This window comes from Haemaphysalis longicornis, unplaced genomic scaffold (assembly GCF_048455015.1).
Source record: "Haemaphysalis longicornis isolate Haplotype H1 unplaced genomic scaffold, Haemaphysalis longicornis Haplotype H1 scaffold_4, whole genome shotgun sequence".
Lineage (NCBI taxonomy): Eukaryota > Metazoa > Arthropoda > Arachnida > Ixodida > Ixodidae > Haemaphysalis > Haemaphysalis longicornis.
In genome coordinates this window covers 16,999,174-17,026,381 of record NW_027526361.1, presented here as the reverse complement: position 1 = coordinate 17,026,381, position 27,208 = coordinate 16,999,174, and the positions used below count along the sequence as shown (strand labels likewise).

The 27,208-nt window shown below is 48.3% G+C and overlaps 1 protein-coding gene across 3 annotated transcripts in view; it reads left to right on the top strand.

Annotated features, from left to right (window-relative positions):
* Positions 1 to 2,564: 2,564 nt before the first annotated feature.
* Positions 2,565 to 27,208, top strand: part of LOC144178321 (limbic system-associated membrane protein-like) — a 215,281-nt gene continuing 190,637 nt past the window's right edge. The window contains exon 1 of one of the 3 annotated variants that reach the window (XM_077706073.1): positions 2,565 to 3,056. In XM_077706073.1, the coding sequence (XP_077562199.1) occupies positions 2,969 to 3,056 (88 nt within the window). In that variant the 5' untranslated portion in view covers positions 2,565 to 2,968. The remainder of the gene's footprint in view (positions 3,057 to 27,208) is intronic. The other 2 variants (XM_077706074.1, XM_077706075.1) reach the window with 2 other exon arrangements.

Below are 27,208 nucleotides of genomic sequence, written 5' to 3'. Positions count from 1 at the left end.
CGTGGCGTGTTACTCTTGGGGGCGTTTTTTGGGTATAAAAGAAGCAGCACAAACGCTGATATTCATTCCTGTCTGAGCAGCGAATCCATGCGGTCGCTCTGCTCCTGTCCTGTATTGTAACCTCGCCCGTCGGGGCATTGTATGTTTTTTGGCTTCGGCTCACCTCTCGCTATGAAGTAAACAGTTTACGTTACCCTACTGCTCTGGACTTCTTCACGGCTGCAACACCGGCTGGCCGCTCGCTTCCCACACGCTACTCATCGTATGTTGGAGGCCACGGAGGAAAGGATCGGGTGCCCCCGCCCCGGTCGCAACACCGGACATTCGCAACGCAAGACTAGTGGTGGCTGCAATACAATAATACGTATCAGCCCGGCGACAAGGCAAGTTCAGCGCCCTCTGGGCTTCATCGCGATGGTAAACAGAGCCACCGGGTAACAGCGAGATGTTTCACGAAAGCCTTCGCCCCTGTCTTTTTTCTTCAGCAGCAAAGCGCGAGCACTCCGAAGTTCTTAAAACGAGACAAAAATCTGGAATTATTCAGATAAACAGCCGCAGGGCGTCGCTTATAGAGAAGATCAATGCTCGACCTTGTCCGCCGACATGTTGACTGGGAAACGCGTGACAACACGTGGTCTCAACTTCAATACCAAGCGACTTGTGCGCCAGTATAAAACTACACATTTGAAGTTTTTTCGCCAGGGAAGTCGTAAGTGTAGCGCTGTGCTCCGGTCGAGTGACCTGTACGGGCAGTGAATGAGAGCGTCTCCCCTGCCATGCAAGGTTAGTGGACGAATGAAACCTGTTTAGGCCGGGGGATTAAAAAACGCTGTTCCAGCCCGCAAAGAAAATTACCCCGGGCCGAAAGAAAGGTCGAGGCGAGAGCGAATTCATCTTATACGCGAATGAGGCGTCCAAGGTCAACGGCAACGCGTCCGCGTGTTTACGTTCGCCTCCGAAACTCGGTTGCCCAAGGTCTTCCCCCCGGCCCGCGCGCATATAAAGGAAGGGGGACGTGATTACGCAGACTCACGTGAAGGCCGCATTCCAATTAAAACACCACCCTCCCTTACTCGCTTGCATATCGAGGAAAGGGAAGACACGATACGCGCGAAGCGTGCCCATCAGCCTCTTCTCTACGGCAACGAAGTGTTGGCAGTTGGCAGGCGATCGGCGGTTCCGTGCTCGGATCAATGACGGTCTGCAAACGCCGCCGGTACCAGGCGGATGTCGATAGCTTGTAGGAGCTGCCGAGGCCCCTAGCCCATTGCCACGCATTTGATTTGGCGTGGGCGTAGGGTTGTTTGTATTTGCTGCACGGATCTTAATTAAACTAGCAGCCGATGTAACCTGACGTGATTGAGAGATGGCATTGGGAGGAAAGGCAGATGGATCTGCGCTGCCGACCAAATCTGATCGGTCGCTTGCCGGTTGGCGCCGTCGTTAATTAATCCGGAATTTGGTGTCACTGCCCTTTAAAAGGAGATGAGTTAGATGTCTGCGTTAGTGTGAAATTGTCTACCCGTCATACCATTACTACCACCCTTTGTATTTCACGCTCTAGGACCGTAAAAGCAGCCTCTATCAAAGCATTGGGCGTGAAGCAGGATTGCATTAAAGGGAGAATGTGAACGTCTTCTCTCCTCGAAGTAACTTTTCATTTCGTGTGACCCTATGGTTTACGCTCTCATCTTACTGGGTAAGTCAGTCTATAAAAAGACAACACAATCTATTTTTCATTATTTTTTTCTTCATAACAACCTTCGTACATTTAACCAGTTAGTTTGTGGTTTTTTAGTCTAACTGTAGACCGTTAGCAATGAAATTCAATGCAGGTATTCATTCGGACTGTATTTCGCAGGTATTCATTCGCAGGTATTCATTCGGTAATTTCAAGCCATGAGATCTTGGAACACGAATGCTTCGCGAACGAAAGCACAAAAGAAACCACGAAAGGTCCACTCCACCGCTACGACAACACCGTCCACGGAAGTGAACCCATAATGCGTTCCTGCACCGTCCGCTTTCGGCTGATCCAATTAGCCGCCCCGACGTAGCAGGGACGCTACACACCTCACTCTGCCAGCCCTGGCACCTTAGCAGCGGTAGCCCAGAGCTCCCGGCCGAGCAGTCCCTGTCGTCACCGTCTCCATTAATCATCCTGGGCCGAAGAAACGATTCATCAGTCGTCTAGTATCCCGTCGTTCCACGAAAAGCTCGGATACAGTCCGATGCACGTACGAAGGGAGCACGCCCGGTGCGGGAACACCGCCGCCACGCCACCGGAATCCACGTAACTGTCTTTTTCCCCTCGGCAAAAAAAATGACGACGGCGTTTCCCACTTGACTCAGCGCGCTTGCCACCGCGGCCGGCTCCGCGTCATGCCCGCAGCCAAAATAGTTCTTCCGTCCCGAAGCGCTGGCGTGCGATCGCACGCCCGCGCAGACGGGTGCACGCTCGGCCAGCGACTTTCTTTCTCGCGCGCCTGAGCGCGTGTGCGGCTCGGCTCGCCATTGGACGGCGGGGAGGCTCGCGCAGTGACGTCACGGGCGCGCGAGTGCGGAAGGTTTTGCGCGGTTGCGCGCCGACGAGAGTCGCGAGTTGGTGCGTGTGGTGGCTTCGGCGCGGCGGTGTGGTCCCGGGCTGCTTCCCTCGTCTCCTCAGATCGGACGTTTCGGCTGGCCCCCTCCCCGTCCCGCGCGCCGAGCGACACTGTCCAGAGAAGCCCTCGACTCGATCTCCTCGCGTTTTCCCTTTTGTTTTGGCACAACGCTCAGTGCGAGCTGAGTCTTCCCTCTACGTGAGTGCTTTTTAGGCGACGAAAGGAAGTTTGCGTGGAGTGAATTGGCGGGTTCGCTCCAACGGCGGTCGGGAACAGATCGAAACTGCCGGTGCTTAGTTAGGTTCTTGCATTTTTTCTAGTGTATATTCTGTTGACTCTGTTCGCCCTCGACCCTCGTAGCGACCATGCGACGCGTGGGAAAGTGTGTGTGCGCCGCTTCGGCGACGGCCGTCCTGCTGCTTGGGATCTTACTCGGAGATTCAACAGCAAAAGGTAGGCCGGTGCTCGCACCGTTTTGACGTACTAGAAGAATACAGCGCCCCCAAATGGGACCTTGCAAGAAGGCGTTGGCTTAGTTTTCCCATCATGCCTTCCGCTGGTCACCCCTTTAGCTTTTTCACTCTGCTTACAACGATACTCACAAGCATTCCAGGCTGGTTTGCGTTTTGCAAAAATTACCTAACCGAATTGAGGGACTCTAACGTGTTGGAAATCATCCAGGCATATTTTCAGAAGTAAGGCAGTTAACTTGATCGGTGGCCTTTTCAGGTACAGGAACACTGCAACTCTCCCGATAGATGCTTTGACTCTTTCCTTCGCGTCAGGAAGCACTGCGAAAGCTATAGTTATCGCCAGCACGGAGCGGCACTGCGGGATTTGGTCGTCGCACCAGATACGCTTTGCGTTTCTGCTTTGTTTATGTGTCTTTATTTTTAAAGTTGATATCGAAAAGCGTTCATTGCTGCAACTGAAGGAAAACCGGCCAACAGCCGCTACATAACCTTAGTGACGTAATTCGAGCGGTCGAAGAATGTCAAGACCGGGAAAGAGAGAAAAATATTTTGAGCGAGTTTCCAAGTTATCTTATGGGCATAGAGAAGTAATTTTTTGGCTGAGGTACTTGCGACCCCCTAGACTAAGTGCTGGGTGTGTTGGGTGACTACGTTTTGCAAGCATTTAAGATTTCAAAAAATGTTGAAAAAAGTGTTGCAGGGGCCCTTTAAGAAAGCATTTCTTACCCACAATGAACCGGGACCTAGACAAAAAAAAAAAAAAAAGAAAACGCCAGATCGATGTGTCCAACGCAACAACTCTGGTGAATAAATAAAAGCGACATACAATTTGCCCAAAAGACGTTATCTGCGCTGCGATAATTAAATAATGCAAAGCACGATGCTCCCATTGCGTAATGCTACACCGAAGATTACCGGAGTCGCAAGCTGAACCCTTTCGCGGGCCTTCTCGGCTGCTGAGGTTGCAACGATTTGTCATTGTCTTTCATGGGGTGTTGTGGTGAAGCCTACCCGCCGGTTCGTGGGAGATTGCAGGGCCCGCTTCTGGCAAGGTTGGTTTTGTGATATCCCCTGCGCAAAAGCTGTGGGAGAATAACATTTTGATAGTACACACATGCGTGAACTCTGAAAAACGAAACCTTTAATCTCAAGAAGGTTCAACATGAACTAAAACAAACACTTGCGTTCTAGGTTACGGCTTGAAATATTATAAAGGTTCCCAGGCTTTACTAGGAGAAAAAGCAATTCGTGCAATTATTCATTACGCGATCTATATTAAGATAGCGGTATCGTGCAACTGAGACGTTCATGTTGCATGAAACAAGGCCTCATTTCGAGTTTACACAGATCAGGGATGGCTTCTACATATAGAATCGCATTTCTCCTAGGAGGTCCAATATCTGCTGTCTATTTTCGAACTTTAATTCCCTTATCCCGGTGGAGTTCACCACCTCCACAAACGGCACCACAAAGTTACACGCTCATCATCCTCGCTTATAATCTTGTAAACGTACTCCCCGCGCGCCAATCTTGCAAGACATGGGTCCATCACAATATTCACTTCAAGGTACTTTCTATATAGGGTGGGCCCTCTATAACCATTTCGGCTGGACAAATTTATAAGACGTAATTGTTTTAAGCTTATTGTTGTAAGGCTGTGTACCGTAGGGATGTATTTTTCCCATTTTGTGACACAATCAAGATAGTGATTGCATTGTTGTAAATGCATGCTGCTGTACTCTGTTGGGCTGGGGAACATTGTAAAGCTCGCTAGAGCTGTTATTTCCGTGCCTAGTGCTCCTTGGAGTAGGAAATAAATAAATTGAACTGAAAAAAAAACACCTCTCATTTAAAAGTTAACATCATACATGTGGAACAGTAAAAAAGTTGTGGATAGAGAAATCCGGCGAATAATTTAAAATGGCTCTAAATTTGGTTTCACCCGTGCATTTACTCCCAATTTACTCTTGGAAGGGAGCAGAGTCCTGCGAGTTCGAACTTGCCGACCGCAATGCAGCCCCGCACAGCGTATCTGATGAAAGAGTGCTTGACGGGCACTTTTTGAGACGCCAACCAAACGGATTCCCTCTCGAAGCTTCCCAAAAGTTCCGATGATTCCTTCCGCCCTTTCCTCGGACACCTCGGTCCTCCCCCGCCCATCTTCGGTGGCCCGTATCCAAGATCGAAGAAGCGAAAGCCTTCGGCTCCCTCAATTCGATTCCGGAGTAAAGTTTTTCGCCTTTCCTATCCGATCAGCAAACTGCATCGGGCGGATCCAATCTGCAGCCGGCTTTGCCCGCGGCACGATGCAACGAGCGGAGCTCGGGCAGCGGAGGAGAGAGAGCTCCGGGACGGTAAAGGGCGCGCTCACGCTGGATCCACTAGCGGGCGTTGTCGCTCGGCTGTTTGCTCAGCCGTGGGCTCCCGCTGCGCGAGCATCGGCGACGCTTTGTTCGTCACGTTCGGGGCTTTCAACGAAGTACGTTCCCTGGCGGAGCGGCTGAGTTTTACCGGCCCAAGGCTGCAATCATTCCAGCGAGCTTGCGTCTGTATATCTTGGAATTCGACGCCGATGTTTGGTAAACACGAAGGAGACTGGAACGAAGCGTGGCAGATTCCAGCGCGAAGCGAAGCGGCAACACAACCGCAAACACATTCAAAATAAGGCGAGTGGTCCCCATGACTGTGACAAGGTCACTAAAGTGGGAGCTTTTCAAGTCCAATGCTGAGTAGCGGCTTCCATGAAAACAACAGTTATAAATTTATTTGGAAAGGTGCATAAAGGCTACCTTAGACCGGCGCTTTCAAACTACACTGAACGGGTAACGGAGATGGGATAGAAAAGGGAAAGAGCGATGATTACGTTGGAAAAAGAGGAATATTTTGAGGATTTTATCTGCACTGTTACGTCACTATTCGTGGGCCCCGTAACCGCAAGGCCAGATTGGCGGCTTTTGAACCGGGTTCCTGGCGTTGTATTGTTCGCCTTGTGTTCCCAGAGCAAGCAAAGCCGTGGTGGTCGATTAGTGGTTGAATTAAGGGGAGTCTTTTGAGAAATATTCGTTGATTGCAGGCAGCCGCGATAAATGAAATCATGGTAGTATGCATGACGTCGTAAAAAAGATTATTCGGAAGGATTTAAAAGAAAAAAGCTATAGTTCATCCACAACGTCGTGCTTGTACAGTTGCAAAAAAAAATCAAATAAGTACCTAAACTTTTAACACTGAGTAGTCGGTGAAGCAAACAGATTTTAACGTCATTATACCATACTGCTTAATTACTCCTAATAGTTAATTGTGGAAGTAGAGCCGCAACTTTACCCACGAATGATCATGGGATAGTTATATCATAACAAGAAAAGAGAATAACATAGATCTGTTTTCGAAGTTGGATTTGCGTCCATTGCTCCTAACGTAGCTGTTACGATTTGGTGGTGGGACAAAAAAAAAACCTCTGGAGTCATTTCGCTCTTGACCTTAATGGACTTTCAAGTTCGAGTAAAATTCGAAATCTCCCCCCAACCCCCCTCAAAAAAAAAAACGAAGCGTATGAAAAATGTGAGCCGGTGAACCATAGTTTTCACCATGGTTTAACGAGTCAAGGTTGATCGATTTCCCCTTCAGAAGGGATTTAGAACTGGCCCCAATGCTTTCTCAAAAGCACTGGGATGATTTAAATTTGTGGCTTCTTTGTCGCAACATTGTATTCTTGTTGATATTGCGTCGGCATACGGTGCAGACTGCAGGGAAAAAGTTGTGTAAAGTGACCACTACGCATGGCTGCTCGCATATAAATCACAACACTGCCAACGTGTAATGAAAAACGAAATGAATAGAAAATAGTACTAACAAAAATTAGCTACGAGCTATGACTTGTACATACATACATACATACACACACACATACATACATACATACATACATACATACATACATACATACATACATACATACATGCATGCATACATACATACATGCATGCATACATACATGCATGCATACGTTATGTTTTGAGCTAAAAGGCGGCATCTCCAGAAAGAGAAGATAATTAACGTTTTGTGTAAAGCGCAAATATGTGTGCATGTATAAATTTGTAACGAATTGTTAGTGCAAAGGGACGCACGCAGAACACTAAACGCGTATATAAGACGAGGCAAAGAGAGAGATAGAGAGAGTTTGTGGGAGAGTGCATGTTTAAATGCATTAATTAACTTTTCGATACAACTTCCTGGTTTGCTCTGAGTCATAAACTAGAGACGAAGGCTGCCTACATCGTTCTCGTGACGCCACAGGCTCATGGCATGCGCGAAAACGCCGGAGGCACAAGCGTTTCGATTGCGTAGTTTGAGCTGACTCTGGCAGACGTTACATCGTCAACAGCTGCAAGTTTGTAGGCCGCCGTCGTCGCATAATGTGCACGCGACGCTCGATAAGCCCAGGTGGGACCTGAATCCAAATGAAGCAACCCGCGAAATGAGGTCTGGAAATAGGGACAGAGCAAAAAGACTATTGCTTGTGAGTCGGGCTGCCTGCCTGGAACTTACAAAAAAATGTAATCTAAAGATTTGTTTAGTTCTACGAGTTCCATCGAAGAAGTGTCGATGCTTAATGCATAGTAGTTTCATCGGGTAGTGCCCGTTAGGCAGACTAACTCGCAATTAATGCGGGATTCCTGTGAATTAAGGGACGTTTAACCCCTCGTGTTGTATTTTTATGCGTGGTAAAAAGCTTGCGATTAGCGTGCATTCCACCTAGCCGTCTAATTATTGCAACTGTTTCTACTTATCGATAAAAGGTGCTGTAAATCAATTTCAGGCTTAGCAGGGAAACTGAACTTGGACGTGCGAAATTTTTTGCAACGCGTATGTGGCGGTATCGCGTGCAATTTATCAGAAACAGTCACATTTACTAGAAATATTCGAGAGCAGCCGCAGTTAGTGCGGTATGTTAATTTCAGTCTAACTTTTTAGGGCGTTGGAGACCATAAGGCTCTGACCTCAGTGACCGCGAACTGTTTAAACATGCCCGCTGTCATGTCATGTGCACTTACACCGGGCAGTCACGCATGCACACGCTCGCACCCATGCACTCCGGTACGCTTTTTGGGTTCTATTTTAGTTCACCGCCCTGCGACGCAACCTTTCGAAATCTGTGTCACTTTGTGCATGCCCGACAGCCGGACTGCTCCCCCAGAGAAAGGCTGCGTCGAGCTCGGGGCGCGCCCGCCCGTAAATTTCGACGACCGTCAGCTTGCGCCCAGGACACGGGGGGTGCAGCCGATGACGCAAGGTAAACAGAGGGCCGTCTCCTCGAAGAACGCGATATGCTCAGTGAAGATGGCGGCGGCACCAGTTATGGCTTCCCTTGCGCCCCGCAGGCAGCTGGAATAAGAGCGAACTGCACGTCGCCGACAAGGCAAGCCGAGGGAAAGCTTGCGGTTTTATCGTCGTCACTTGTGCTCGGGGCGCTCTGCCGACGCACTCCGCCTTCCCTTCCTCCTCCCTCCCTCTCCAATTCTTCCAAACTGTCGCCGTCTCATCGCCTGTACATCTGCCCGGTGGTGCGTCCGCAGCATCGGCCCAACTGTGTCGTCTTTCGAGGCGTTTCGGTCAACGCCGCTTTCGCAACACGTATCCCTGGTAGCCGAACGTCTTTACTCGGCTTATCTGCAGACAGCCGAACTTTGGGCCGCCCCGCCGCCCCTGTCCGTTTTCGGAGCGCCTGCTGCATTTTCTTTTTTGTTTTCTTGACTTCTATCTGCGTGTCTGCTGGGGGCAGGGAGACGTCTGGAGCTGAGGTTGCCTGGATGGGAGCAGCATTCGAGCGCCAGCAAGACTGGAGTGGCGTTGCGCGCTCAATTGGCTTTGCAGTGCGACGGGTTGAAAAATTAGGGAGTTCGAACTTGTTCGACCTAAGGGATCCTCCGTGAGTGGCGCGCTGAGGTCCTTTTTATTAAATCATGGCGGTCAAACAAACACAAGATTATTTCGGCGTGTCTGCGTGGATTGCTATCGATGCATTAATTGGAGTCGCTATTACTGTGCTCTTTAACGGGATGTACGAGGTAGACTACACCTTGTAAATACCCATTGATACGGACAAATATGCAAACGGACAGCGGCAGAGAGGCTGTTCCGGTCGCTTGCACTTTTGCGTTTCCAGCCATGCCGAAAGACCATCAATTCTGTAGACGTGGTCGTCGTCACACTTGTTAAGGCGTACTCTCCTCCTTTCATATTTTCCTTCTCGCTATTTTAGCGGAGCATGCGTAGAAAAACTGTATTGTGAAATCAAAAGGGGAGTTTGGGCGATTGGGCGCCCTTTAAAAACAGACAGTGTCACATGCATTGCGAGCTCAGAGGCCGTCGGAGAGACTACGTGCAGACTTTCGTTACGCCGGTTACGCATTGCTGCCAACCCAGCCTGGCACCTGCATCCCTGTGGGCGCCCCCGTGTTCTGTCTCCAACTCCGCGACGGTCACTGACACACTGCGGCGCGAGCTCTCAAGGACGGGAGGCCCTCCCGTGTCTTGGCCCACTCTTCGGGGGCCGTCGTGGGCCGCCCGCTTGCGAGAGAACGCGGCCAAAAGACACCCATGGTTCCCGCGTGTTGGTCGTTTTCTCAGTCTTTTTTTTATTATTCCCATCCGTTTTTATACCGTGCCGCGGTATCTTCTTTTACGAGCAAGCCCGCGCTGATAGGAGGTGTAGCGCAGGCGTGTTTACGAAACACCTTCTTCCGTGGACAGGGAGTATACGTAACCTCTCCTGCCTTTCCCTTCTCTTTTTTCCTCCTTTCTTTTTGTTTGGCGCAGTCTGTGGATGTTCATCGCGTGGGATTTCCGGCACGGCTCCAGCGAGTGTTTACGAACTAGCCAGTGTTTTGATGTGGCTGGCAAAGGCAGGCCACTGCGAGGTTAGGGGTGTATAGATAGCGAAAGTTTCGGTGGCTTATGCGTTATAAAAATTCGGCTGCAGAAATCTGATTACATTATTCGCGTTGTGATTGGTGTTGGTGGTTCGTTTTGATATTGTGCAAAAAAAGCTTTTATATTAAAAGAAATCATGGAACATAGACCAGAGCCAGCAAGCCTTGCGTGAAAGAGAAAAGACGGGTAAAATTGGCGCAAAAATCTGTATTGTACTCTCTGTTTTATTTACACGCAAGGAGTTCAGAGGATTGATCAAACGGACTACTCAGCACAAGGAAATTAGTGTTTTAGGACACGCCAAGCCATAGCTGACATCTTTTACAAAACATTGACTCACAGCAGTGCACCGAATGTACTGAGTAGTTTGTGTTTCAGGGAGTCAAAACCGTCTTGTAATGCAAAGAGCCACGCAAGGCCTGCACTCACTAAAAAAGACTAAGTGAAAGAGCATTCAATGCAGCCATGTTTATGAGAAAAAAAGAAATTCCCAGCAGCAGCAGCCTTTAGAGTTGAGAAATGCTTATAATGGTATACTGCGGGTTCCCTTTTGTATGTACGGAGAGGGACACTATAAATCATTCGGAGCCATCGCCAGGGGTTCAAAGGCGGCCGATTTTCTCTTAAGTCCCGCGGACACCCAAGTCAACCATCGCTTGAGCGAGGAGACGCTGGGAAGGCACGACTTTTTGTTTTCCAAGCACAAAAACCAAGAGAACTGCGTACTCGTGAGGAGGCCAAGAAGTGCCGGCTTTTACTTCAGGTCGACTCGTTCGCACCTGCCGGCTGTGTCCTATTGTCTATGGTAAATCGTATATCAGCGCGGCGCCCCTCCTTTGTCTAATGTCGGCCTATCGGGGCCTGTTAGCGGGCTTAATTGGCTTGTGCTAAATAGCGGCTTAAAGGTCACCACAATTTGCATTAGAATGTCCTGGGAATTGTCCTGCGTAAGCGGCTGCCGTTACGCTGCTTCTTAAACCCTAAAGCCGGCATTATGTGGGGATGTAGTCACAGAAGACCAATTTCAGGGCAGGGTTTTGGAGGCTAGAATGGGCCTCCTCGATTTACCATTCTTGGACGGTCCGCGGGCAGTCCGAGGGCTGCGTTCGAACCGGAAGCCTCATAGCAATACATGGGAAAATCGAGCACCGGATCGCGCCTCGGGCAGTCGGCGGACGATCCGGGACTGATAATCGAGGAGGCCCAGTGTATGCGCAATTCAGAGAATCCGAAATTCACGAAGCTTTAGTTCGTGTTTTGTCCTTTTCTGTTTTTGTTTTTTTGGCACTAACTGCGCATGTTCCGTCACTGTTAGTGAGGGCCTATGCGCGGTCTGTGTAAGCCGGGCTTCTAAGTTACTTTGAAGTCCCAGAGAGGCAAAAGGTTGGAAGGTTCGAAAAGTATTTATTTTTTATTTTTAAAGTAATGACAACGAAGGGCTGTCCTTTGTCGTAACAGTGCGTGACACTTCCGTCATTTGCAAGCACGCATATATATGTTATTTTGGGCGTTTGCACCTTCCTCTTTCGCACAACATATGGGGTCACGGTCAATTGATAGGCGACATAAGCAACAGAAGGTTTGCCTTTGTAGCCGACGTTTTAACTTATGTGTCTTTATTCGCCGGAGAAGAAACGAATACTTTGAAGACAAAATTTGTTTGCGCTGGCTACAAAATCGAGCCGAAATGTTTTATGTTATGTTAGTGACCCAACAGTATGGCATGTGTAAAGTTTTTCTACAAAGGCTCAGATGATCGCACACCTGACACGCTTTTGTTTGAGTAAACGTAAACGTACGCTTTTTTGCGGTCTTATAGGTTTATTGGAGGCTGCGATTTTTTTCACGAAGTACGCTGTCTGATACGTAAGCACCCTGTAAAGGGTAGTTCACTGCAAGTGTAGTCAAACTCAGGGAAAGACAACACGAAGGGGTGAATCAAGCGTTTGCATGTTATTTGGAATGCTATTACTAAAGCGAAGCTGTCTATGTATCTTCGGTGGCTTCCGTGTGCCCCACAAAACGCAACTGCAGGAAAGCCCCCTTACTCTGCCGATGATGATGATCGTGGCTGAAGTGAAGAAACAACCCTTGCAGTGGTCGGAACCGAGCTTGGGTCCATCGCGTAATGAAGCTTGCGTCTATCCGGTTGCGCCATTCTTGCACGGACGAAACAGTTTGGATTTGCATAGGGGTGCATGGATTTGCAAAATTAGAAAAATCATGCACCCCGCCGTCTTTAGACGATGATGGTTGAACGCGATTCTTCGTGCGAAACCAAGTGGCGGAGGGTCGAAGTCAAAGCCTCTCCGATCCAAGTCAACACTGCATGCGAGTCAAAGTCCAAACTCAGACGACAACCAAGTAATCCCTCACACGAAATCTTCGCGTTCAACCATAGTCATCGTTAGACGGAGAGGCGCATGATTTTCAAGAGCATTTAACTAAATTCCGCCTTCAACTCCAAGACAATTAAAACATTCGTGTTGGTCTAGTAGGCGTGTACTTCGGGGTAAGCGTCATGCGTGCGTTAGGGGGTGAGCTGTCATTTCAGCTATCTTCACATTATGTATGTTTACGAGGTCCTTCATATCCAGTTTTTTTTTTTTTTTTGGGGGGGGGGGGGGTTTAAAATTCAGATATTATTTAGCACTACAAAGATTTGAAACAAAGGCACGATTCATGACACATCCTTCTGATTCCGGTCAGGTGTATCCTCGCGTTATCATAATGGTTATTTCGCTATAATGATACCATAACAATACTTTTAATTCTTCGACGAACTTAAACACCAGACTACAGACTGAACGCCTCCAGTGTCAGCGCTTCAGCGCTGGGCATACGTGCCTACTCCAACTTCTCTTCATTCTTTCTTTTCTCTTTTTTGCCTATTTTCCCTTTCCCACGTGCAGGATAGCAAACTAGGCTCTAGCCAGGCTAACTTTCCTGCCTTCCTTCTACACCCTTCCTTCCTTCCTTCCTATTCTTCAAATGCCTGTAGTGGTGATTGAATAAGTTAAGATTACTATTTTTCGTGTTTAATTGTGTTTGTGTCTGGCCAGGAGGCATTGCCCACAATCTTCGGTCTTTAATACGTACCTTCTGCAGTCGGGCCACAGTGTACCCTATTCTTTGTACCCTGTTCTCATGGCGTAAACACCATCGCCGATTTCTCGAATTCTAAACCTCCTGCGTTTCCCGAAATACTCGCCGTATAATATGTATCTTCTGCAGGATGCGTGAAATCCGTCCGACCCGCTCCCAGAACAATGCTTACCGTTCATCGCTGCGTACCCGTGTTGCCACACGCTCTCCGTTTGAAGCTGGCCAGAGCCCCGGGAAGGGAAGAGCTTGTTTGCGTCTGTTTTGTTTTTGTTTATTATAGCCTCTCCACGCTGCTTTTGGAGAAGCAAAATTTATTTCCGGCCATCGAGTTGATCAACATCTAAAAAACCTCGACGCAAGCTGATACAGTGTTCCGCGGTATTATTTTTAACACGTTCCCTTATCGCAGGCTAGCTGTTTCGAGTTGGAGAAATTGGTGTTGGCAGTTGTGCCATGATAATAGGGCAAAAAGATGCCATATAGTTGGTAGAGTTTTTCTTCTGTTTTAGGATTTTACGAGCAAAGGTAACAGCCATTAGTTTGGAATTTGCCCCCCGTGGAGCGCGCGGGAACGATTTTGGTCACCAGAGTCTGCTCAACGCGCAAAACTTGAAGTAGGTGACTACCGCGACATTCGGCTACCACACGACCCCTGCAACCACGGCTTAACGGAATTAGCAGGGTAACCCCGTAGCAACGAAGGTGACGTCCGTAATAGTAACCACAGTAATAGGGTTGGTATTTGTGTGTGTGTGTGTGTGTGTGTGTGTGGCCCATATATGCATAAGCTTTACACACGTAAATATGTGATAAAGAAAGAGGGAGAGAGAGCTATAAAAGCCTTAAGTGCTCTAAGTGCTCTAGGAGCCCTAGAGCGGGAGTTGGAGCACTCTCGATTTACGTCTACCGCGATGACTCGTTGTATCCGCGTCGGCAGCGTCTAAGACAAATTCGAGTTTCCGTCTTCCAATTGTGCAACGCTAGCTGAGCGAGCGTTTTTTTTTTTTTTTTTTTTTTTTTTGTTCCAGCGTTTTCCTTGCGCAACAAAAGTCTGGACAAATGTGCCTTCGCGGCGCCGATGGGCACCCCCGCAGAGAGTTGGTGTATCTGGTTTCCCTCCCTTTCTCGCTCACCACCTAATACATGGCGCGGCCGAACGGCTGCCTTCTGATTTGTGCCGCGATATCGCCCTCGATGTTCACACAGGCCTTAGTGCCTTAGTGCCACGTCACGAACACAAGGCAGACACACCATCGCAATTTTCGGGGCGAACGAGGCCGAGGAACGTCAGCATTGAAGTTGTTGAGCAGCCCATGTGGCACTGACGCGAAAGTTTAAAAATGGGTCGCAATCTGTCGTTACTTTAACGTTGTTGGCAGGTCACCTCTTCGCCAGTCGCTGTAGCTGCTCGGAATTGATTGGACCTCGCGGAGTATTCCTTAGATGGCGGTCGTTTTCGGAACATGGCGCCAACAAGGAGAGTCGAAAGGGGACACGCAACGCCGCCTCTATGCCGTTTTTTCAATCTTGCCGATGCGTTCGTGGCGGGGCCATGCGAGGCAGAGGGGGACGAACCATGTGAGCGACGGTTCTGGGTTAGGAAACTGTATGAGCGTGTACGAGTACGATACCGCACCACCCACCCGATTTTATCTACACCGCCTGTCTACATCCGTAACTTCTGTCATTCTGGATTTGTTTGTTTGTTTTTTCCTCCCTGAGAAGAGCCGAGGAGTGCATAAAAGAAAAACAAAAATTGTAAAGACGTTGCTGCGGCCGCGATGGCGTTGCGGCCCACCATTTGCTTTGGAGCCAAAAAGAGGCATAGCACCAGTCCTTGTGGCGGATTGTTATTCCGCCCTGAATTTCCGCGCTTACAGCATGGAATCTCATTCGGAGCAAACTGAGGCTATAAAAAGAAAAAAAAGAAAGAAATTCCACAATTTGTTTCTGCTGATGAAGTATGCGGGTGTTGTGCGTGTTAACAGAAGCTGCAGCTTCTGCAATGCGGCGCTGAAGCAGTTTGTTCGGGGACTGCCAGTTGCCAAACTGAGAGGCAATCAGGAGTGTTACCAGGCTGTGGTATTTTTCAGATCCTTTCCCTCCGTAAAAACGCCTCCTGCTTCTCTTAATCAAAAAGAGAAAAACCAAGTTAATCCAGAAACAATTCTAAGGTGTTGAATACTAAAACATGAATATTAGTAGTAATTGAAGTACACAAAGCAATCATTTCAATTCATAAGACAGGAAGGAATAATGGGAGTGTAAAGTGTAAAAGATCCCTGAATAATAATGTGCACTGCATAAGCTGTACACAAAAATAGAACTATATATATATATATATATATATATATATATATATATATATATATATATATATATATATATATATATATATATACAGAAAGAAATGCCGGCAGTCTACAACGCCAAAGAAGGCATAGGGGAATGGTTAGACGATTTTTTTTTACCGTTAGTGACGTTAAATTATGTTATTTTATTATTAAGTACGTGAGAAAGAAAGAAAGAAAAACACGCGCCCAGAGTGGGGACCGAACCCACGCCTTTCGATTAGATCTCGAATGCCTTACCAATTCGGCTATCTGGGCGACTGTGTTCTCCTTCGCTTAGTCGCCCAGATAGCCGAATTGGTAAGGCATTCGAGATCTAATCGAAAGGCGTGGGTTCGGTCCCCACTCTGGGCGCGTGTTTTTCTTTCTTTCTTTCTCACGTAATTAATAATAAAATAACATAATTTAACGTCACTAACGGTAAAAAAAATCGTCTAACCATTCCCCTATGCCTTCTTTGGCGTTGTAGACTGCCGGCATTTCTTTCTGTATTTCCTAACGAGCCCCTCATTTCCAAACCCTATATATAAATATATATATATATATATATATATATATATATATATATATATATATATATATATATATATATATATATATATATATATATATATATATATATATATATATATATATATATATATATATATGCGCGTGTGGGGAATGGAATGCCTTTTAGGACTATGCTTTATGTATTTGAGAGAGCGAGGTGGACTGAGACAGATAAAACGGGGAGGGACGGGAGATGTCCAAGTTGCAATGCCAGCTGTGTTGAAGGGTCGGCGCGCCGCTCAGACTTCAAAGTTGCGAGCGACAGACACAGTTGGCGCATAGCGAGACGGAGCTAGTGAATAAGCCGTCGTGGAATCTTGGCAACCTGCTCCTGCAGGAAGTGCGGTGTCGGTTGACGGTGCGGAAAATTCGCGGTTTGCAAAAGGAGTTGATTGCTCTTAATCGCCGAAAGCAATTTCCTGCCTCGATGAGTGTAGAGGCAGGAGTTGGGCTAAGTTCTCAATGCGGATGATAGAAAGGGGAAGCACGCGTGTTTCCTCTTTCAGCGTCTGCATTCTCTCTCATTTCAAGTTTCAAGCTTCCTTGTTTTATACCGCCTCTCCGCTGCAGCATCCGCTGGGTTGCACTGCGTTCGCGATATTGGTTTTCTTGGAAAACAAGACTGCTCACGATTTTTAGAATCATGACATCGACGGCGTTTCCGCTGTAGGCAGCACCTAAAAACCGCTTGCAGCGGACGTCGCCTTTTTTTCTCGCTTCAACAAAAAGAAAATCGACAAACATTCTGCAAAATTTGAATGGATACAGCCGCCTGTGAACGGAACATACACATTTTTTTGTAGCTTGTTTCTTACCACTGTTTTAGCTCGACATCCCTACAGAAACAAAATTTTGTGTTTCCGAATATGTCCTTTTTTCTTCAAAAAAAAAAAAGGAACATATTCGGACACGCAAAATGACACACTACGAGCGAAAGAGCAGAAAAGGCAGAAAAAACTCCCTTTTTAGCACTTTCTCCCGTAACGTGGAAGAAAGAAGAAACATTTTTATACAGCTTTTTTTTTTCCTTTTGTTTACCCTTGTGTCCCATAATAATATGATTTTAGTTTGGACTTTACGCCTCAAAACCTGTTATTCGCGTTATTCGACCTAAAACTGACAGTTTATGTCGAATAACGCGAGCGCAATGAACGGTGCTTGTCACTCTACGACCGCGTAGCAACGCAGCGGCTACACTGCTCGACTGGGGACGTCCACCTCCGAAGCCGGATATGCGCGTAAGGATGCGGCGAGACAAAGCCTATTCACCGGGGCTTAGAGCGACGGAGGCAGGATCCCCCACTTAGGAAAGCCGTCCTCGTAGGAAGATTGCGTCTTTGCGAAACGTATGCGCTCGTTATCGTGTTTTACGTCTTGTGCCGCGGCTTCAATGGGCACACTTGTTTGCTTTTCCAATGTGCCTCGGGTGTCAATGACCTACAGCCTTGCCGGCTTGCTGGCGGCCGCTGCAGAGCCGAAAGTCCCACCTCTCTTTGTTGAAGTGATTAGCAGTTTTGGCACCTGTCACTTTTATCGATGATTTCATGGCGGCCTGACTAGGTGCTTCCTTTTTAAACATATCAAGCTTTGCAACTTGATCACTGGGACAACAGAAAGTTTTAGGCAAATAGCGACAAATAACATCCTTGATTAATAAAATGTGTTTCGATGTTTGCTTCTGTAGTTACAGAGAATTGTAATTCATCGTACTTGCAAAGATATGGTATCGTTAATTCTAATAACTAGAAAGCAAGATCTCGCTTCTAATCTTTTACTTTTTGTATGGATATATACAGCTTTCAAGTTAAAATTTGCTTCGTGGTTGTTGGCTTTTTATGATGTAGGAATAAAATAAGCCTTTCCATGCTATCCAAAACAAAGAAAAGGACCTATTCAGAAACACAAAATTTTGCTTGTTTAGGGATGTCGGGTTAAAAACAGGGCTCTGTATCTAGTTTTGTACATAAACGCGAGTTCCTATACAACTGCCATTAGTGAACCTGATAGCGAAAAAAGACGTTCCTGTCCGACTAGAAAGTATAGATGAAAAAGTTGAAGAAGGTAATGCCGGCAAAGGCAAACAAGAGTATTTTTGTTTTGAGTTAGGAGCTTGAACTTCGGTTCATCCAATTATGTATCTTATCTGCTAGAAGTCACATTGACGCACCTATTCAAAATGGTGCCAAACTAGAAGTTGTGGCGGTGTTTACTTGACACCTACATGCCTGGGTGTATACAGCTTTTCACTCCATGGTGATTTAGGGTGTTTTCCCCCTGAAGTCCAACTGACAGCTGTATCATTAATACAGAAGGCTTAACTCAGAAGGAAGACCAACTATGAACGAAAGCTGCGGCCACCGATGACTCAGGGTGAATGCATTTGCATCAGAGTACTCAGACTAACACATCCACGATCCTTACAAGGGCGTAAGCGTTTTATCTGCGTTGGTCTCCATGTTTTCATAAATGTGATACCCCTTCGTCAACATTCTGTACGTCGCACACGATTTTGCCCAAAAATGGGTGTAATTGTTCGAAAAAAGTTTGGCATGAATGAATAACTTCCTGAATTTCAATAAGCATTTAAAAGAAGAAATGGCGTTTTACTCTGTGCCCCAAAGTCTGACATATTTTGTTCTTCACCGTTGTGTCGTTCAATTCGGCTAGAAGCCTCATCACTTTACGTCCCGGAATAAGAATTATTTCGTAAATGGAATGGGTAAGGGAACACGACCTATCGTGTTCCTTCTTCCTCTTCCGGCATCGGCCTTCCGCCTTCCGACGCCAGTACCACGGGCGCACACGTGGCGTCCTTCGAACAGGGACGCACAATGCACGCACAATGGGAGACATAAAACGGGACGAAAAAAGAAGGAGAGGGGGGGGGGGGGGGGGGGCGAAACGAAGGACGCTGCTGTCCAGAGGCATGGACAAGGGGACGCACATACTACAAATCGACTCGCGGTGCCAGCCAAGGCTTCTTCCTAAAGCACCCGGCCGCTCACGCCAGCGCAAGCCTGGTCGCTGTGGAGACGGCGTCGTCGCTTGGCTCGGCACAATAAGCGGCCCGTCTATGCAGAAGGGCCTCGCCCATGCCGCCAGCGCTGCGCTGCGGCGATCGATGTCCTGCGGCGCCGCTGTGGCGACCCCGGCACTGTCCTCGGGACGGCAGCCGCCTCCCCGTCTGGCCCCGGGCGCGCCGCCCCGGTTCCCGACTCTCTTGCGCCCCGCCGCTGGTATATGATGGCACTGGGCCACTCGGCTGCCTCTGCCGCCGTTGGGCTTGAGATGCCAGGTAGGAAGCGCCGCTCGCGAATGAGCATCACAACAAAGGAAGCGACGACGCCGCTGCGTCTCTAGTCTCTATTGCTCTCTTTAAGACCGCACGCGTGGCCGTTATACGAGCGGCGGCGAACGAAAGGCAAACAGGCAGGATGCGCGCTGTACGGGCGGTAATGGAAACTTCACGGGGACTGCTTTTAGATTTCTCGGAGGATACCGGGAGCGGAAGTTTCGCCGGTGCGTAAAACTGACAACTTTTGGGAAGGCGCGCGAGGAACCTCTAATCCTTTTAATAAGAATGGGAACAAGTTATGGCGTTCCCTGACAGCTGCCCTGCGTCGTCACAAAAAAAGGAAAATAAATGAAAGAGGGGCAGAAGAACAATTCTCGTGAAAACGCTCTTATGCGAAGACTAACTTAGAAAATACATACGTAAGAGTACCTAATAAAAATGCCACGACAAAACAAGCGATGTTGCCTTATAAAGAAACCAATGCAGATAAAGACGATGTACCTGCATTCTCTCCTAGATATCGGTTGGGCACAATGTGCAACTTCGGAACTTCTTTTTTTTTGTTCCGTCCGGGCATATGTTTGATCGCAAAATAGCGTTCTTCTGGATTCCTCTAAACTGCTTTGCCAATGTGTGCATGTCTTCACGTCGGCGTTTCGCGCATATGTTACAGCATTTGGAAGTTAATTTATTTGGTAGGATGTATGGCAGACTCGTGGCGCACGTTGCCGCAGTCGCGCAAAGATGCTGAGTAGGATCTACATTGCTTACAACTAGAACCCCCCTCCCCCGAAAAAAGAAGTGTTGCGTAGTCGTTGGCTCATTGACTAACACGCAGGCAAAAACCAACGTTATTCTAGTAACGTTGGGCAAGAACGGTGTCGTAAGAAGTTGGTAGTTTTAGAGGTTGGCCTCCTCCTTGCTGCTGCAGCATACGTAAAAGACAGAAGATGGATTGAGGAAAGAAGACTTTTGTAAATGTATTTGTGAAGCGAACGGCGTCGTCTGCAAATGGAGAGCAGTGCGCTGCCGACTTCCTTCTTGTTTTCTCCGGCATCCCTTTTCCTCTTCCTTCTTCATTCGAAACATCTTTATTTTTCTTCGTCCGGTTGTGCTTCCTTTTTGCCACTGATGCCGCTGCCGACGCGACTTCAATGGCGGCGACGCCGGGGTGACGTTTAACCTTAACCCGAATTGGGCCGTCCCGCGGAAGTAGCGCACGCTCGTCGCCAGAAAGACGCTGCCGCCGCTGATGTCGCTACACTTTTTCTCTCGGCGCCGGCGACTCAGTGCGCTATCATTCGGCGTGGACTTTGTGTCGAATTCTCTTTGGGGCTTCGACGTTGTTGCCGCGGAACGCATAATTTCTTCTTCCCTTTTTTATATGCCCTTGCTTCTATGGGAGTGCCCGATAGAGGCCGTTGTTTGTTGTCCTCTAAATGACACCGTGATCGTATTCCGTCCTCTCCAACTGTCACGTTTATTTTCTTGATTTTTATTACTCCCTACGGCCTTCAATTATTTGTTACTAGGCGAGAAAAAAGGTATAGAGACGGCCGCAGTTATGCTACTGCCTTGTGCTTCTTATATGCATATTGTGGGGATCCTGACGCCCAGGCCATTGCGCGATCACTGGGTTTGTGCCATCACGCGGCGCTTTTCCCCTCTCTCCTCCGAAATTCCGGCTCGTCTTGGCGCCTCTGTGTAGAGCCGAGCCGTCTCTCAAACTCTTGCGTGAGGTGAAGCCTGCAGAGACCGTTGCGGCGATAAAACACTGTCACGTAGCGGGCGCTCCGCCCTGGTAGCGGAGCTAACCTCACCTCATTGGTCCGTTTGAACGAGGCCCGAACCCGACTCTCGCCGGGAGGCGAACGCGCGCCCTGCGCGGGGGTCCGTTCGGGGAGACGCTTCCAGGACGCCGAAGGCGTTGGCCGAAGGTATGTGACGCTTTCTTTACCAGCCGGCGGCAACTCTGTTGCGCCGGCGAAAGCCCACCAGCCCTTCCGGCTGCGGCCCGTGCCCAAGGCTGCTCCTGTTGTCCCTACGCTTGCATATAGTAAGGCCGTACCTACCACTCGACGAACACGCCGTGCAGTACGCGCCTGTGAGCGAAGGGGCCCCGTCTCCCTCGCTGCTGCGAGCCGATCCGGCCAGCACGGCGATGCGCGCGCGCATCAACGTGCGCGCACCCCGGAATTTGCCCTGACAGAAGAGCCCACTGGCTCTGCGCCGACGAAACGTGCGCACTTGCGCGTGGCGCCCCATCGCCCCTTTCACCTAACGGGAAGTACGTACCGGTACTGCAAATTGTGTAATTGGGTCTGTAAAATATGTGACTAGAATGTTAGTATAAAATAAACGTCTTCCCTCCGTACCTTGGGCATATTCCTTTGTCGCCCCTTTCTCCACCTGCCCAACAGAGGCGGTGTTAAGTTGGCGCGACGGCGTTTCAGTATCGTGAGCGTGCTCAACTAGCTCGAACCCACGGTGGTTCCTCGCGGTGTGCATGAATGCCTGCCTTGTTCAAAGCTAGCGTTATGCATATTGCGAGGTAGAGAGACCACAATATAAATGTCTGACTTTGTCACAGTGACGGTAGGGGAGATGCCGCATGCTTCTGGTTCCTTTTTTCTGCCCAATGCAGAAACACCCCCCCCCCCCACACACACACACACACACCTTTCTACCCTTTAGTTTAAGGTGGCAGTGCGACGTTAATTGTGTGCTGGGATACAACGGCGAAATAATTCGTGTATCACAGAAGTATGAAACTATAAATTTACGAAAATCGTGAAATTTGATGATAACTGCAATCTTCTGCGTTTGAAGTCCTGCAGGAATGTGATGCTTCGTCAGAGAACGCAATCACGCGTACATCCCCACATTTGCGAACCCTCAAGACATAGCTCACGGTCTCGTGACCTTGTGAGTATTCCCACCCTTTGAAGTTATTAACCACACCCAAATTGACCTTTTCCAGCACCTTTATCTGCGCATGCCGCCGTTACTTCTGGTGGCTCGCTCTTGTTGCAGTTGCCGCTAATGACGGATGTCATGTGCACGCCTGGACAAACTTCAAACAGATTCTGGTTAGCATTTGGGGGGTCAGTGCCAAAGCGTTGAGTAATTACCGGGAATATTATTGGCATTGGGAAACGCGCCAAATGACGTCGACAGCGATCCCAAAGAGCGATCTTTGCGCATGAATTATGAAAAGCAAAGCGCGATATGCTGGCATAGCAAGCCATTTAGCTATCACCATGGCCGCGCCCCGCAATCAGCAATATTGGACGAGAGCGTCACCGGCAATTGTGGTCGAAAGAGCCACCAATTGTGATTTTTGTATTTGCCGCTACTAGCGCTGTTCTCATAGGGGAAAATGTCCATTACACGCACAAGCAGCCCTCCATTCGCAAAGACGTGTCGGCGAGTCGCGTTTCGTGGGATAACCTCTGCCGAGTCGTCTTTATCGCAGGCCCTGTCCCGTACATTTCAACGGGCCCAGAAGTGGCGCTTTGCTGATGACGCGCTTAACCGGACGTGAGTGAGACGTCTCCTAATTTGCGGCCGCCCGGCGTCTCGGGGTGAAGGGGGGGGGGGGGGGGGGTGCACAGGGTCGGGTCGTGCCTCGTTCATGCCACAGCGGAGCGCACCGAACCGCACAGAGTCGCGCATCAACCGTCGCGCACACTGCGTCCCGCAACAGCGGAGCGGTCTGCCGAGGCGGTGGGGTGGAGAACAGGGACAGTGACGGAACGTGCGAGAGATCGCATCATCGGGGAAGCCGTCGCGCACGCAGGATGACGAGCACGCTTCAAGATGGCCGCGACGTGGCTTCCCCTCCTTGCGCTCCCTCAGCCGCAAACAGGGGGGTCAGCGAGCCTGTGTGCGCGCTGTGAGAGCGGGGAGGGACGTTTACACCGACGGCCGACAGCCCTGCCCGTGGATCGCTGCTCTATTTATAGCGCCGCCCTCCCCGAGACCCGACTGAGCGCTCCTGAGAGCACGACGCTGGAAGCTGGAGACGCGTGTTTGGTCCCCCATAGAGACGGAGAGCGGGGTTGGCCCTCGGAGCCGTGGGCAGATAATTCGAGTGGTCGAGTGTTACATTCGTGCAGCTGCAGCAAAGGAGGGATAACCGATGGTTCCTCCTGGAAGGAAGGTTTGCGTTGAGAAGGTGACGATTAGTATTGTGGTTACGCTTTAGCAAAATGAAACTGCTTCCCGTTCGGCAAGGTTTACTATAATTAGTTGATGTGCGGATTTACTCATTAGTTCATCCGACGGGTGAGTGAGTGAGTGAGTGAGTGAGTGAGTGAGTGAGTGAGTGAGTGAGTGAGTGAGTGAGTGAGTGAGTGAGTGAGTGAGTGAGTGAGTGAGTGAGTGAGTGAGTGAGTGTCTGTCTGTCTGTCTGTCTGTCTGTCTGTCTGTCTGTCTGTCTGTCTGTCTGTCCGACTGTCTGTCCGACTGTCTGTCTGTCTGAAGAGGGGGCAGACCTCCAGCACGTTCTTTAGTGTGCGTGTACACTCGTAGAAACAGAAGGAATCCCACTGCCCCTGAGAGCACTTGCATTTGTTAAACTCCGCATCAAACTCCAGCTTGAAATATTTCGAAGAAAACCATATGAGCATATGGTGGAATACTAATTTTGCTGATTGTACCGCACTTAGACGAACATATTTACGAGGTTGTGTAAACGGTGTCAGCATTGACTAGTTATCAGAACCATGCACCATAACTGTTAACGGCTGGATTTGGTGGCGCTTTCAAAACCCTGGATGCCTCCATTTGTTCCCGGGTGCGCCTTCGCGAACGTGCGTGCCTCGCTATCATTACAGCCTCAGACTCGAAGCGGCGTGAGCGACTTTGACGGGGCCATAAAAGATAACGCAACGGTTGGGTGCTTCTGCCGCACGGGCCAGTAGCAAACGAATCACTCGCACCTCCTAAAAACTCCCGTTGGTGGATCAACACGTTATCTGTACCTGCGTGATGCATCTTTACTTGGGTACAGCGCAGCGACCTGACGTGTATGATCTCTACGCCACCGAACTCGTATAATCAGTGTAAATGAGGGAATCATGTGTAAATGAGGGGACACGTGGTTTAGCAAGGAAGCTTCGGTTTATTGCCATCGACGTGGTAGCTGCCACTATTTGAACGCGTAATCATCTCTCCCGCGTTACCTGGCTTATTTGGAATAACTTAGCGCGCCTACCCCAGATCCGCGTGACGAGAAAGCGTGGCCGGAAGCTGCCGTCAAAAAAATAACCCTCAAATAAAAATATAAATAGGCGGCCTTCATATCTTGATTTGAAACTCCGTATATCACCCTTAACAAGATGCTTGCATCTTGTTAAGAATGCATTGGCATTCGTGTATATTTGCTAAGCCGACTTTTAAAAACTAAGTGTACAGCAGTGTTTTCTGGCCTCCTTCTTGCAGTGAGGCCTACTCCCCAAAAAAGTAACGAGTTCTTTCGTGTTCCGCGACATTACACGAAGCAATATTAGAGCACAAAACAAGGCGGTATAATCCGTCGACATGACTCAGCGAAAAGTGACGCTCACGCATTCTCACATCACGAGAAAAAATGCTTAGGAGTCCGCGCAGATTTCAAAGCGAAGCTTTCAGCCCCTCACTGATGTCGTTTGTAGTCCACCGAAAACGCACTGTATAAAAGCCAACTTTCTATGACGATGATGACGATCGTGGGTGAAATGAGGGAAAACTAAAACGTGACCTTGGGTCACTTACGTTATGAAGCCCATGTCTATCCGATGGCACTACCTCAGCGGACCCACATCACGCCACCTTACCATACAAGGCAGGAATCGAGTTATCATCATAAATAAATAGGGTCCGCTCGCTTCTAGTTTGGGTCATTTGGCGTTGGATTTGATCATGGAAAGCTTCGTGTTCCCCCTTAATTGTCGTTTCGGCAGAGGGGCAGTTGATTTTTACTTGTTCTCGATTAAACTACCGCAGCCAGATCAACATAGGTAAACTTGTGTCATCACAAACTGATGCCCAACACAAATATTCAAAAAAGAGACGTAAAGGTGTTCTGTGAAAAAAAAAAAACAGTTTTTTTGTTTTATTTATTCATTTATGCACAAGACAAAAACTCGTAGGGTGTAACAAGTGCATTATTCTGCAATTAGCCGGGGTGGGACCATCATCCGCAGACATGAAAATCGCTTTACAGGAACTAAATGGGCAAAAGTGTTAACAACACTTTAGCCCATTTCTTAATTAAATCTTTGGTCCTAGCATGTCCTACTAGAGAGTACTGCTGTAACGTGGGCAAAAAAAATGGCAGGCTGACTTTGGAGGACCATGACAGGTATGGCGAACGTGCTTCGATATCAGGGCCGAATATTTTGTTTTCACCGTCAACCTACATAAAACTGATTAATGGCATTAATTATACAGTCTTAGTGTTAACAAGGGCATTGTAATCGAATCCTAGAACCGGATCATTACAGGTATAATATAAACCAACCTAGACGTAGCGGTGTTTAATATGCGCATTTTATCTGTCTTCTGTCGAAGAACAGTCTAATGAGGTTTTAAATTATTTTATTCACTAGTGCTTGTTTCGCACACTAAGCAAACGTAAGGCACAGGGAAAAACAAAATTTATACCAGGACAGCGATAAGCAAAAATACTGCATATCCTCCTTCAATGTCATTTGCCTCATTTAAAAACTTTGAACTTTTTCTAAAAATATTTCATCATGAGGTCATGCTCAAAAAAGGTAATAAGCTGTTTACGTGCCAAGATTATTGCTTACTTCATTCGGCAACTATAAATTGCTCTTGTTTTTGTTTTTTTCTACTCTTCGCGCTCTCAGACATCATCTAAATCATTCTCAAGGCGCTATAAGTGAAAGCCCTTTTCCAGACCAATATGTCAGAGTTTCCGAAAAAAGCCGCGCTAGCAACACTGCTCGGCAGCGCATGTTTTTTTTTTGCATTTGTGCTCGTAGACGTACTGCATATACGTATACAAAGCAAGCTTTCAAGCTTCTAAGCATTACATTCCTTTTTTTTGTCACCCGCTGGGACAATAAATGTCAACAGCGGGAAAGATTTACGTTTATGGCGAGCGCCCGTCGCATCTAGCGCGCGAATTGCCAATGAGTCCCACGGAGCGCTAAGGCGACGACGACGCCGGGGGGCCGAAGTCTCCAGAATAAAAACCCTGGTCAGGAAACGGGGCTCAGCCGCGCGCAAGCCGCGAATAGTCCTCTCTTTCCGGTGGAAATGCGGTGGTAGAACCTTAAAGACAAACAATGGTAACGGGCAAATTAGCGTGTCTCTGGGATGACGGAGAGGAGAAAAAAAAGACAAGCTCGTCTGCAAGATCGTCTATTTTTAAGCGTGCCGACAATGCAGGGCGACCGTAAAAGAACCGTCTCGTTCCAGAGCGACGTGTGAGACCTTCCGTGGATGGAACAGCTGTTGCTCTAGAAATAGATGTTCCGAAGCGATGAAAAGTGACGTGTCTCCGTAGGTAGGTATATATTTTGAGCACGTATACGCGCCGAGCAGTCGCGTGCAATGCACCTCCATTTTTGTGAATGGGATCTCGAGGCCTTTTAACGGGCTTAAATGAACACAAGCATATGGGCGTCAGGCACTAAAGGGAACATTTCGTCCGTCGATCGGGCTCGAATTAACAATGTGGTGGTAGTGGTAAAACTTTATTTCATGTAAAGAAGAAAAACTGGAGAAGCCTTCAGTTCAGAGATACTGCGGTGGTTGCTGGCCTGCGTTCCACTTGCCGCCATACCATTCTAAATTTCTCATGCATAACAATAAAATGCCAGCACAGCCTGTAGAGTTACTTAGCAGACATCGGTAGCTTCGGGAAGTTTGCGACCGAAATAACTA